The 13,107-nt window shown below is 38.5% G+C and overlaps 1 protein-coding gene across 1 annotated transcript in view; it reads right to left on the bottom strand.

Annotated features, from left to right (window-relative positions):
* Positions 1 to 5,443: 5,443 nt before the first annotated feature.
* LOC139122195 (follistatin-A-like) overlaps positions 5,444 to 13,107 on the bottom strand; it is a 29,677-nt gene continuing 22,013 nt past the window's right edge. The window contains 6 exon segments of the mRNA XM_070687615.1: positions 5,444 to 7,033; positions 8,424 to 8,663; positions 9,261 to 9,485; positions 9,862 to 9,972; positions 9,975 to 10,076; positions 10,990 to 11,184. Of these exon segments, the coding sequence (XP_070543716.1) occupies positions 6,756 to 7,033; positions 8,424 to 8,663; positions 9,261 to 9,485; positions 9,862 to 9,972; positions 9,975 to 10,076; positions 10,990 to 11,184 (1,151 nt within the window). The 3' untranslated portion in view covers positions 5,444 to 6,755.

Below are 13,107 nucleotides of genomic sequence, written 5' to 3'. Positions count from 1 at the left end.
ACAAGGGAATGGCTGTATTTGTTTAACAATTTAAAAACGGGGGGGGGCGTCCTTTTTAATCTATTACAAGGGGGTCATTAATTTTGTATATACAAGCGTTTTAACAGAACACAATGAGAGAAGTATGCGCCTTGAAAGTAAAAGATTTAAACTTTTGCTCAAACCTTTTTAATGGAATCTTTCAATCATTCTCTTGGCGGGGGGCGTGCAAACTAGGTACCAGGGAAACATATAACCCAAGATTTACCGATATTTAAAATTCAAATGGCCGCCAATCCTGTGTTAGGGAGCCTTCAGTAATTACAGAGGGGTGGGCCGGGGGAATTGGGGGGAGGGACACTTTTTAGAAAACAGTTCAAGGGGGAGGGTCACTTTTTATCAACCTATCTTGGGGGGAGGGTCACTTTTGACAGAAGCTGATATTATGGCCAAAACTTTGATTGTCCGTGTGATAATTCCTGAATAGGAAATCACCAACAAAATACGCACACACTTATAGACCGCAATGCATAGTGAATTGACATTTTGGTGAGATTCCAAAATCAAATTTCTTATACAACCATAGACTCTTAACCACTCTAGTCTTATCAAGAACAATAATTTTAATAATCAAGCATACATAAATGAACAGATTTATCTAATTTTGTACTGAAAAAAAATATTCATAATATCATCATAGAGCCCAATGCATAGTCTATTGAATGACATTTTGGTGAAATTCCAAAATCAAATTTCTTACACAACCATAGACTTTTAACCACTCTAGTCTAATCAAGAAAATTAATATCAATAATCAAGAGTACACAAATGCAAAGATTTACCTATTTTTGTATTGGAAAAAAACTTTTCATAATTTCATCATAAACACGTGGATAGTCAGTGAACCAACTTTTTAGATGAAATTTAGAAATCAATTTCTTGTACACAAATGTTCATTTTACTCCCCTATTCAAGCAAAGTACATTTAAATACATTATCAAACATATATAAAATACAGATATAGCATGTTTTGTGGGGGTAAATTGTCAATAATTTGCCTGATAGACTCCATGTATTATGATTTGATATTTTTGGATGAAGCACTAAATCAGCTACATCTTGCCTTCTTATAGTTGCACAAAATATGATGACCCTCCCTAAACTTTATGAAATACCATATCTCTTCAAAAATTCTTGCGTGATAAATTGCGACTGTCCCTCCAAAAACACCAGCCCTCCCCTCTGTAATTTGTCCCTAACATAACAATTGAACCAATTGTTATGTAAATTAGCTGATACTGTTTTAGTTATTCCCGGGGAGAATACCGTAGTGGTTGAGGGGGGGGGGTCAAGTTTTAGAATGTTGGACAAGGGGGAGGGTCACATTTTAGACAGGAGGATAGGGGGGAGGGTCACATTTTACGGTACAGGTGTTCGCGAAATTCCCCCGGCCCACCCCCCTGTAATTACTGAAAGCTCCCTTATCTCTATGGGAAAATAAAGTTCCCGATTTTCACAAAACTAAGCCTGTGAAAACTTCATTTATTCCATAGACTTCAAAACAAGTCCCACGAGTGGTAGGCCAAAAGAATATTGTATGAGTTCAAGAGTCCGAATATCAGTCTTCGAGAAGAACAAGACAAGGTCATTGTTTTACAGAACAAAGGAAGTAAAAGTAATATGGAAGCCACAACTATTGTCCATTTTAGGATGGAAGATACCCAAAGTCACAGATGTTGCCATTTTCTACATAAAAGCATATGTTGTGGGTAGATCTTGCGAAGAAAAGGAATATATATGAAACTTGATTTACTTTTTGTTACAGATCTCTTTGCACTACATCTAGTCTGTTGATTTTACGCTCATATAACTTTACTTCAAAATTCAAACTTCGAAGAAGCATAGAGCTCACGAAGATTCAGTTGCTGTTTTTCCCTTTCGGTGTAGATTTCTAAAAAAATGAATTGCTTTTAAATTTATCGACATACAAGTGGATGATATAATTATTGATCAAGTAATGAAGACACAACATTATATTTCTATAATAAATTGTAGAGAATGTATTCAGCCAAATTTAGCATGCTGTCACTTTTCTCTGATATATGCTCACTTTAATATTTAAATTTCACTGCTCGCTCCGCTCCTACCTTTGCACCTATACGCAGGATATAGTACGCCATCAATCGGTGACCATGGAACTATAGACCCTAGAGGGTGTATGATGGAACCCGCCGACACAGCCTCATTTGACAAGTAAATGACAAATACGAATGCCCTTTCCTAAATGTTTTCGGGTTGCCGCTAAATACTGAATGAAATGTAAAAGTGGGAGAACTGAGCAGTGATTTTAAAAGAAAGTAGGTAAGGGACTGGTCAGTTTCTTCGGCCTGGGGGGGGGCGGTGGATTCATGGGGGGGTCACCCTGTTTTTGACTTTGGTGATAGGGGGGGGGGGGTCACCATGTTTTTGAAATGCCCAATAGGGGGGGTCAGTGTGTTTTTGAATTTCGACACAGGCTCATCATTGCCTAAAATGCATCGTGTCAGCCACAAATTTCATCCAGTTGCATTTTTCGGCGCGCCCTTCGGGCGCGTAACTTTAATAATCAGACATATTTTTCAGCACGCCCAACTTTAACATATCAGGCATACATATATCAGAGATATGTGTATGTTCAATATTTTTCAGCGTGCTCTTAGAGCGCATTACTTTAATACATCAGACATTTGTCAGCACACCCTTCCTGTGCATTACTTTAATATACAAGACATACTATACATATCAGAGATATCAGGATGTTTCATATTTTTCTCCGCGCCCTTCGGGCGCCATACTTTAATAAATCAGAGATATGTTTGCTAAGTGAAAGTGTACTATTATGAAATCTGCATTTCATATGAAAAGCATGACAAATTCCTGATACTTTTCTGTTCTCTCTATGAGAATTCAGTATGAGAAAGCCAAATGCACAAATATCAATTTTAAAAGAAAAGGTCATCTCAGACTCTGCACACATCAGATTTGGCTAAAATGCCTCTCTATTGTTCCTCAGGAGATTTAATTGGATGGCTGGCAAGTCTTAACACCCATCAAAGTTTTTGATTTACTGCTTTTTCCTGTTTGATATTAATGATTGACATCCATTTCTGTACAACAGTTCAGGACATCTGGTTAAGCATAGAAAGTGTGAAATACATTCACAGCTCATTCAAAATGTACTGTATTCAAACTTTAAGATTGACACTTTGAAATTCCTATCTTACAACTGACATGCCAACAATTTCATTAAAACACAGAATGACTTAAAATATAAATGTATGTAAAATATAACATATATATTTACATATATATATATATATATATATATATATATATATATATATATATATATATATATATATATATATATATATATTACAGTATTATATTATTACATATTACAGTTGTCGCGTGCGGGGGGGGGGGTTCACCCTGTTTTCAAAATTTGGAATAGGGGGGTCACCCTGTTTTCAAAATTTTGAATAGGGGTCAGCCACTTTTTGACGTCGGCAAAAAATAATCCACCGGCCCCTCCCCCCCCCGGCCGAAGAAACTGACCAGTCCCTAAAAGACTTCGAGTAGTTTCGTCACGTGCCTCCTGGGTATTGCTGTACTCAGGACAGAAACTCGCTAAGTGACAACGGGATCTTGTTTTACAAGAAAGCTGAGGCGATAAGTGTGGCTCAAATTTGACAGGTGTTCTTTGTATGAAATCGCAAGGGGATGTTTCCTCACCGTCAGATAAATGTTTGTCGGAAGTACGTGTTGAACCTTCGAGTAAAATGAACATATTAACAGTTATAGGCCTTTTGTTTGTTTTGTGTGTTTTCTTTTTTTTTTGGGGGGGGGGGGGAGTAAGACCGTTGTGTGAACAAGCTTATGTTATCCAAATCGTTTTATATGCAATTATGCGAGCACTCAATATGTCGTTTTGTCCTAGCCCTTAGAATATAGCTACGGCGTGGAGATAAATTTGACGGCATAAATCGATCCATATGATGTACATTTTGGTGTTTTCAGTTATCTCAAATGTACGTGTTTAAAGCAGTACCGCTGTACCTCTCTCTCTCAGAAGTCAGATCTTGTTGTGGTCTCTCTTCCTTGTCCCTGAGGAGATATACAAAATTCTGACATTTGTTTGACAACGTATCTTTGTAACCGTGTCGGTTTTTGTTTTGTCTGCAAACCTCTGTGTATGACCTGATGAATCTCCATAGCGGGGCCTTTTCATAATATTTTCAATACTTTGGTTTAAATCTAAGCATATGTCATATTTTTTTCTCACTGAAAATTGTATGTATTCTTGTTATTTCCCTGAACACGAAAAAAAACGAGTGTGAATGAGACATGTCTATAATTTTGAAGTTGGCTGCAATTCCCTAGAAACATTGCCGCCAAAGTACATTTTCATGGAACTTTGGACGCTCTATGCTTACCTTGAAAAAATAACAGAAAGTCGATGTGATAAACTGACCAATGACCATTCTATATTGTGTGCGAACTTTCTGTTAGCTTTGTACCATACTTTACAAGGCGGACATGTTTGGATGGTGATGTTGTTTTTGTTCTGTGTCGAAAAAGCTACAAATCCGATTAAATTCCGGAAATACATGGATCATACAGTACAGCTCCTTCTGGCAGTATCGGTCATGTTACATATTTGATAATGCACAATTTTCCCAACGACTTGTTTAGTTTCGGTACTGGGGGATTTACTATGTGGGTAAATCTATGGATATTGTTTTTATACTACAGCAACTCTTACAATCATCCTAGTCAGTCATTTGATACGAACACTGTCTGTGATTCAACCAGACAACGATTTTGCAAAATGTGTTTTAATCCAAGCTCACTGCAAGCCAAGCATCACTGTTGGTATCAAAGTTCAAAGTTTGACGCTATTTTTCTTTGGAAGGACCGTCATAGGGGTAATATGAGTTTTTCATTTCCTAATTGTGTTTTACCAGGTAGTCATTCAATAGGCATATTCAAGGTTTCTAACAATGTACTCATCTTCTACAAGCAAATACTACGATGAAATGATTGTCCGATTTGAAACTTCAAAGGTGGCGCCTTCGATCATCGTACACCCTGCATCCAGCAGTTCGGTAGAGTCGCCCTGACACGACGGATTATCAATACTGGAACTCCCAAATCACAGACAAAGCATCATCACACACATGTTACAACTCCGATTCTCAGAGTTAAACAAATATCAAATCTGAAAAACACGCGCATCATATCATTAAGCTCAGTCTATACAGTGGATATGAACAGATAATCTACTATACAGAGGCTCTAGGAACCCGTAGGTCATCCAAGATTGACGACACAGGCAGTAGAGTTTTTATGCAAAAGTTTATTAATTACTCTCTAAGCTTCCAAAATTGTCATTTTTTCGAGTAAAAAAGCATATATTCATATATCTATATAAATAGGTTTTTTATATTTCGATAAACAAGATCAGTCAAAAACAAACCGTGACTATACATATACTGTGATTTAAGTATGTCTGCTTCGCGCCTAAAGCTACGGCCAAAACCGAGAACAGTTTACCAGAGGATGCGTACGGAGTACCCAACCCATGTACATGTAACTTAACCCTTTGAATGCTGTAAATTTTCCCGCCAAAAAATTTAGTGCAACATTTTACCAATTTTGATGAATTTTTCTGTATTTTTTTAATTTTGAAGCAAGTAGACATCGCATTTATTTCAATAGCTACAGTTTTTTATCAAAATTTTAGCAAAAATCTGAGAAAATTTGACTGGAGTATCAGACAAAAATTGACTTTGGCGCTCAAAGAGTTTAACAGGGATTTTAAAAGTGTAAAAGATGTCTTTGTGAAGTTGCCCCATGCACCTTCTGGTTCATTCGTTCCCTCGTGGCGACGAGATCAGAAGATGCGTGGGGCAGAGTGCAAACAACACCCCCTCGGATGCACGACTGTATTATCAATTCCTGTATCGTCATCTTTTCAAGCACAAAAGTTCAGGTTTTTGCACCATAGATTGTCGGTTTGTGCCGTGACAGTTTTGTTCGAATACCTCCAACTTTTCGGAGACATGAACACTAATCACCATTGAGAACAAAAATTCGCCAAAATTAAACGCCAACAAACCGTTTGTGTTCTATAAATAATATCAAATCAATGCTGCTTCAGTAGCATTTAAAATTCTCTATTGAGCTGCTGGGTAAACTTATTCTAAAAAAGCAACAACCCCAACTCAGAGGTGCCAACTTTCCGACTCAAGCAGACTCTAAAAACTTTTTTACAATTCAAAGAAAGTTACGCTAGTTGAATCCTGTCATTTATAAATAGTAAAGAAGTATCTTTCAACAAAGCGGGAGAAAGGACGTTTATAAATAATAAAACAATCGAAAGATGATAGACCATACAAATAACGTATGAAAAGAACATTTTTGCCATCAACTGGAATAAAAAATTAGAGAGCAAGTATCGAGGTAGTACGTGTTGAAGCGCGCCCTCTTTCGTCTGAAATAGCCAAACTGTTTTCGTCTCATAAAGCCTTACATATTTTCCAGTCAATGCTTTCTGCGGTTAACTGATACTTCTGCAGTCATCATCAAAGATAAATAAATTCTTTTTCCGTTTATGACTAAGCGATATTGTAAAAGTCGCAAAACAGAAGAATATAAAAACATATATTACACACAAATTATACAAAGCATCAACATTTCAACATAATGGCTTATCTAAAAAAAACGTGTGTTTGTTATGAGTTCCGAATTAATTGTTCAAGTTCCTCTAGTGATGTGTATTGCATTTTCTCTGGAAGCGTCTCGATGTATTCACTGAGTAAAAATCCTGGAGGCAATTCAACCTCTTCGATTTCACTGTAATCGCTGGCTTCCGGCCAATCAAAAGGGAAGACGTCGCGATCGGCTGACCAATCAGCGCCCTGTGTCACACCCTCTTGTGAATCATCCCTGGGAGACTGAAGTCGGTGTTGACCCGTTATTTCGTTGGACGTTGGCTCGTACTGGCCGGCAGCTGCAAGTATGCGTGTGCAAGAAAGATAGATTAACTCAAATATACTTAAAATCCGTCCAATTCAGTAGATCGAACACATGAAAAAACATGGGCCCATCCGGAAAGTAGTTTAATATCATTAACTAATGATCGCTGTTTCAGTGATACTATGACAACCCTTATCCCTCGCATCAAATCACCGTGCAATTTGGCGACAATTTTGTTTACTTTCTCTAGGGTCCGCAATTCTTAATGCCCATGCACCAATGCAAGTCGTTTGGTCGCTTGTGCTGATGTAGTTCGCAGAACGGGTCGAAATCGCGCACTGGCGCATACCTACTACTTCTCTTGTAAAGCATAGCACAAAGTGGTCAACACGTTATTAAGAACACTTAAACGCCAGAAACTGACCAAAAATAGGCAAAAATCAAATTCGTTCATGAGAATTAATGGATCAGTTCTATCTTTTAAATCGTGTGAATTGCGTGTTTCCGACGATTTGGTGCGATTCGTTCGGTCAGAAACAGCTGGGTGGCAAAAACGAAATCCGATTTTGAAAAAAGCATGGGTAGGTAAGTAGTACAAGAATAGGTTTCTTAATAAATGCTTCGAGGAGCTTAAGGATTTCAACTTGGTTCCGACTGGGATTAATGCACACACAGCACAATAAATAGACAGTTCAACAAATAATTTTGCTCAAAGCCAGGTTATGCACGTGTATATCCAAGCAATAGTTATGTAGATTTGCGATGTACGGCACCCACTTGAACGTGTGCGAGCATTTGGCATTAAATATTTGGCGTACACAAACGCACAAATCAATACCTTCATGTCCACAGGTATGCATGCCCTCGCCAATTGACATTTTCCCAAACATTTTAAAATGTCATTTTCTAAACGATATTAGCATGCTTCATGGATTGTGTTGAAAAATACCGAGAACAGTATATCGGATAAATGATAGACGGAAAGGTCAATTTTCGTCGAGTTTTGAATTGTGAATATAACGGTAGTGTGTAGACATTAGAAGTTAAAGGTATACTGTCAGCTGTTTCAATTTTGCCACAGTTACCATGGAAAGAGAAAATCTAACCAATCACAGATTTTAAGCGGGTGGCCGCTTTTTTAAAAACAGCGCCCTCACATGGGTATTTTAAATACCAAGGAACGCCCCTTTGACTATATATGGGCACATTTAGATTACAGGTGACTGTATACCTTTAAGGTAGCTAAGTGGACGGGGAATTAACTCACTAAATGTCTTCGGCTATCGATGTTGCATGCATACAGGTGTAAAATTTAATGATTGGCTGAATCAGACGTACAGGTGCAAGTAAGCAAACGTCTTTCATCCAGAATGCCATAACAGCTAAATTTGCAGTAAATTAAACGAGAATACATGGATACATACCGCGACACGATCCAAAATAGTTGGTATCTATGACGATTCCCAGATGACATGCGTTTCTTCGCATTTCGCACCAGCTCGTGTATGTGCGGTTATCAGTTCCGCAAACTTCCGTTCCGAACGGTAGCTCGCTGTGGACACAGTCCGGCAAATCGCACCTCATGCATCGAGGCGCACCGGTGTCTGGCGTTACCAAGCATTCTTTCCCTTGAACACAACTGAGGGTCTCGCAAGACTGTGACCCTGTAAAGAGAACGGTGCGCATGAGCTGTGAGAGCGTATAAATATTTACTTTTTACGTTTTATTATATTTTCAATTATAATATTTTTTTCCCCTTGTGATAGAGTTACTGTTTCTGACCAAATTATCACGTTGGAATATCCAGTATTCAGCTAGTCAACAGACATGAACCTTTGCAGTGTCTAATTTATTGTTGACATTTGCATTTTAGTTATTACTTGAATTTAATAATAAATGAATGTTTTAAACAAGATGCTGTATTTGCAAGAGTAAGACAATGGCGTCGGTCTCATTTGAAATATCTCAACGTTGTGCATAAATCGCTTGATGCTTTCTACTCATTTGTAACTGTACACCTTAGGTCCAAAAAAGACAGTTAAAATGGGAAACCCGTATTGTTTTAAATTTTTTTTTACCATGTCCTAAAACGAAGAAGGCACCGATGTTTACTTTAAAAATATTTACAGGATCCCAAATGTAAAATTTAAAACGGGTCTATATTTTATATTTATTTTATTTATTACGGGTCTATGACCTTCAGAGAAAACTTTTTTTGTCACATTGAGCTCCGTGTCTCCTCTTCGAGTTTTAAAACTTACCTTGACATTCACCGTCGTAAGCTACCCCAATACTTCTTCCCAACAAACAGGTAGCCACTTTCAGCTGACACAGACTTTCATAGGTGATTCCGTTAGCCCCACACACCATTTCCAGTGGCCCAGGGGACGGACAATCCACCATGCACGAAACACAGTGAGGATGGTTATTCTGGTCGACGACGCAATTTTTGCCGTCGGTGCAGACGACACCATCGCAAGATGAAGCTGTCGAAAATAAACGTAGCAAATTGAGATTTTAAAATTCCCATAAACATAGCATGAATAATCGTCGGGCAATCGTTAAAAGGTAGAATGTGGGTATTTTCGTGAAAAATGTCTGCAACATAAAAAGCTGCTTGAATTTACACAAAAACTTCTACCAGACGTTATGCTGTTTCCGTTGCCCTCAAGCTCAAAGCAAAGAAAAGTTCCGTGCATGATAACTGTTGCACTCATGACAACCATGATCCTAACTAAAGACAACATTATCACTACTGCCACATAGCGACTATCATCATCGCCAACATCATCATCATCATCATCATCATCATCATCATCATCATCATTGAAGAAACAGTAATGATTGATAGCATTCACATACTTTGACAGACTCCCTGGTAGGACACATGAATGTCAACGCCTTGTCTGCAACTAGCTTTCTTCATGCGACATTCGTTTTGGTAGGAGTTGCCATCGCTACCGCAGACTGCGCCTCGGGGACGTTCGTACAGTTGGGAGAACACACGCAGCGTGGTTTCCCCCTGCTGCTGATCTTGCACGTCTTGCCAGGACCACAATCCACACCGTCACAAGTGTCTGCCAGCGAAAAGATAGGACAGAAATGGAACGTGAATGAAACACATGAAATCCGCCGATGAGAACAAGTGTTACACATTTTTGAGGAATACAAATGTTTCAATACTTTGGTTCTCTCAACATTGTCGCAGTGGATTCAAAGAAGTATTGTGTTTATTATATACATATATATATATATATATATATATATATATATATATATATATATATATATATATATATATATATATATATATATACATATTCTCATTGCACACCCCCCCCCCTCATTTCCTTTAGTGCTTGCTTCATGATAATTTCTTCATTCTTCATGCTGTTCATGCTTTTGTATGGATAAACGATTCTTCATTCTTCCGTGGGACCAGAAAACTTATTGCCAATTTATTTATCAAACGGACAGACTCTACACGATTAAAATCCATTACATGAAAGATGATTTACACTTCCTGACAAAGGACATTTTTAACGGTGCATAAGCAGAAAAGTGTAACTGAATATTGGTAAAAGATATGAGCATTTATACTATCATGACTGGTCACGTGTAGAAAACATTTGTTACGAATATAGGGAAATACAAGTGATTTTTCTATACACAGGCCTCTGTGTAGAACTTGTGCGTAGTCACCGATGGAGAAACATTGGTTACCCATACCAAGATGTGCGTCGTGCATATTTAAGTGCCAAACTCCACATATTTCTAAAATTAACTTGCATACACACGCGTATTACATTTCCCAAGGCGTTAGGTAAACATACTTGGTGTGACATGAAATATGTTTAGTTCTGTGAGTGCAGAGTTGACATTTTGGATTTTTGACATTACCGGAGGGTAGAAGTAGCACGCTAACACACACCATTGATCTTGGTTGTCATGATTTTCCATCACGTGACTACTCACCAGTCGATGACTCACCGTGGCAGAGAGCACAGTCGCCCGGCCCACCTCGTTCTACTATGGTCCACTTGAACAGCGTGCTTGCCGCCACGTCGTCTTTCGACCAGGCGAAGCCGACCGCACCGTTACTGCAACATTCTTCACGGGTGACGTTGGATATCATCAAACCAGTACACCTCCCGTCCTTCGACATTTGGGCCCAACATAATCCGGCTGTAACAGCAAAGTGATAGAACAAACTATTAAAACGGAAAACTAACATTTGGCCATGGAGCCAGGGTACTAGTCTCACCACAGTCCCTCGTGGGCTATTCAGCTCTGGGACTATCGCCCCATAGACGAGTGTACAGAACGCTTCTGTACACTCGTCTATTCTTGGAATAGTCCCAGAGCTGAATAGCCCACCAAACGACTGTGGTCTCACCCAATCTCCATGATTAGGATCGAGGCGTATTAAATGAAACCGCCGGAACTGCGCCTGTGCGACTTTCTTGTTTACAAACAATGCATTTCGTGCACGACATGTAGATGCACCTCATCATCATAGCTGCAACTTTTAAATTATACGATGTAGATTATGGCATACGTGTTTTAACTTTCATCAATCACCATCGTACCTTGGATACAGTGTTGCCATTGGTCGTATGGGTCCGATACGACGTTTGAGCGCAGTTCCGACGATTGTCTCCCTTATAACTCACACCTTTCATCGCCCTGACTTATTGCATTTTTGCGTTCAGAGCATTTCCATCAATAATTTCTCGTGCATTTCAATCTATAGCTCATCTAAATTTCACCATATTGTGCTATGTACAGTATTTCAACATGAGTGCGCAATGTGCTCTGCCAATGACATAGCAAACTTATGTCCTATGGGAAAGATGATTTAAATGGCGTTGCGTCTACAGCAGCAAGAGATAGGCACAACATGATCGGCGAAATACGTGTATCATGTAAACATGACATAGGATCGTTGCAATGCGAACCAGAAATATCGAAACAAAACCTTTTCATTTGTCATATGTCTTGGATATTGTGTATAAAGAAAGGAAAAACATTGCACAGGTTACACTAAAGTTAAAAGATTCGAACGCAAGTCTCGACAGAACAGTTCGAAGCGAGTTAAGCGGAACTATTACAGGAATCAGTTTGAACCAGATTCATCCAGCACCCAGCGATACATCAGAGCGCTTCGCAGTCACGCACTTTTTTGTGAATTTTGGCAAACATTCAGGTTTTCAAATATTTTGATATGTCCGAGTCACTCTAACTTTGCACTAATAACCTTAAAAGTGGTGTGACACATTCTACGGAGCCTGTTTGCCATTCTGCCGAAAGTGCACTGCCCGGATGCCAACCCTGGAACCATCTCCGGAGAAAATGCGCGCGCCGTTTTGCCGGGACTATTTTTGCACAACGTGTGTTTGTAACTTTCTGTTTCTGTTTCATTAACCAAAAGTTGTTCAGATGTTGATCGTATAATACAAACTATGCGTTGTGAGGATTCGACCTTGTCAACTCTCCACTTCGGACAGTCCCAGTTTTGGTGTCAGTGTTACAACCGACATTTAGGGAATCAGTGCAGTCATTTTATTCCCTGCTACCAAAAGGGACAACTCAGCTAGCTGGTGATGGGTCTATCAACTATGTCGAATCGGTCGATGCTCATGTTATTCGCAGAAGATCATATCAATAATGGTACGGCCAATTTCTTCAACTACAAACATTATTGATGAATTTTGAAATGGACACAGATTGACAATATTTTCTTACAAATATTTTGTTAGAAAAATACTATGAATGATTCTACGTATAATAAGCAATTTCAAAATTTCTGTAACGAATGACTTATGGAAAGATATAAATATTACATTGTGACAAGGAAAAAACTACATTACATTTTACAAATTTTACGTATGTGTTGGCTCATATATAGAAGATATAAGACACAGATATCACCAGTAATTGGACAAGATCTGAGTAGAATTTTTTGCAATTTATTTTCAGATTATTGATTAATTTAATCTGCATTAATCGAATGGTTATGGTTGTGGAGATCAGAATATTCAAATTGATTATGAAATCTATGCCTTGGAAAGAGATTAAATTCAAGGCTGATCCTTATTCTTATCTCGG

This window comes from Ptychodera flava, chromosome 21 (assembly GCF_041260155.1).
Source record: "Ptychodera flava strain L36383 chromosome 21, AS_Pfla_20210202, whole genome shotgun sequence".
NCBI classification, from domain to species: domain Eukaryota; kingdom Metazoa; phylum Hemichordata; class Enteropneusta; family Ptychoderidae; genus Ptychodera; species Ptychodera flava.
The sequence above is the reverse complement of the archived record's forward strand: the minus strand, read 5'-3'. Positions and strand labels throughout refer to the sequence as shown.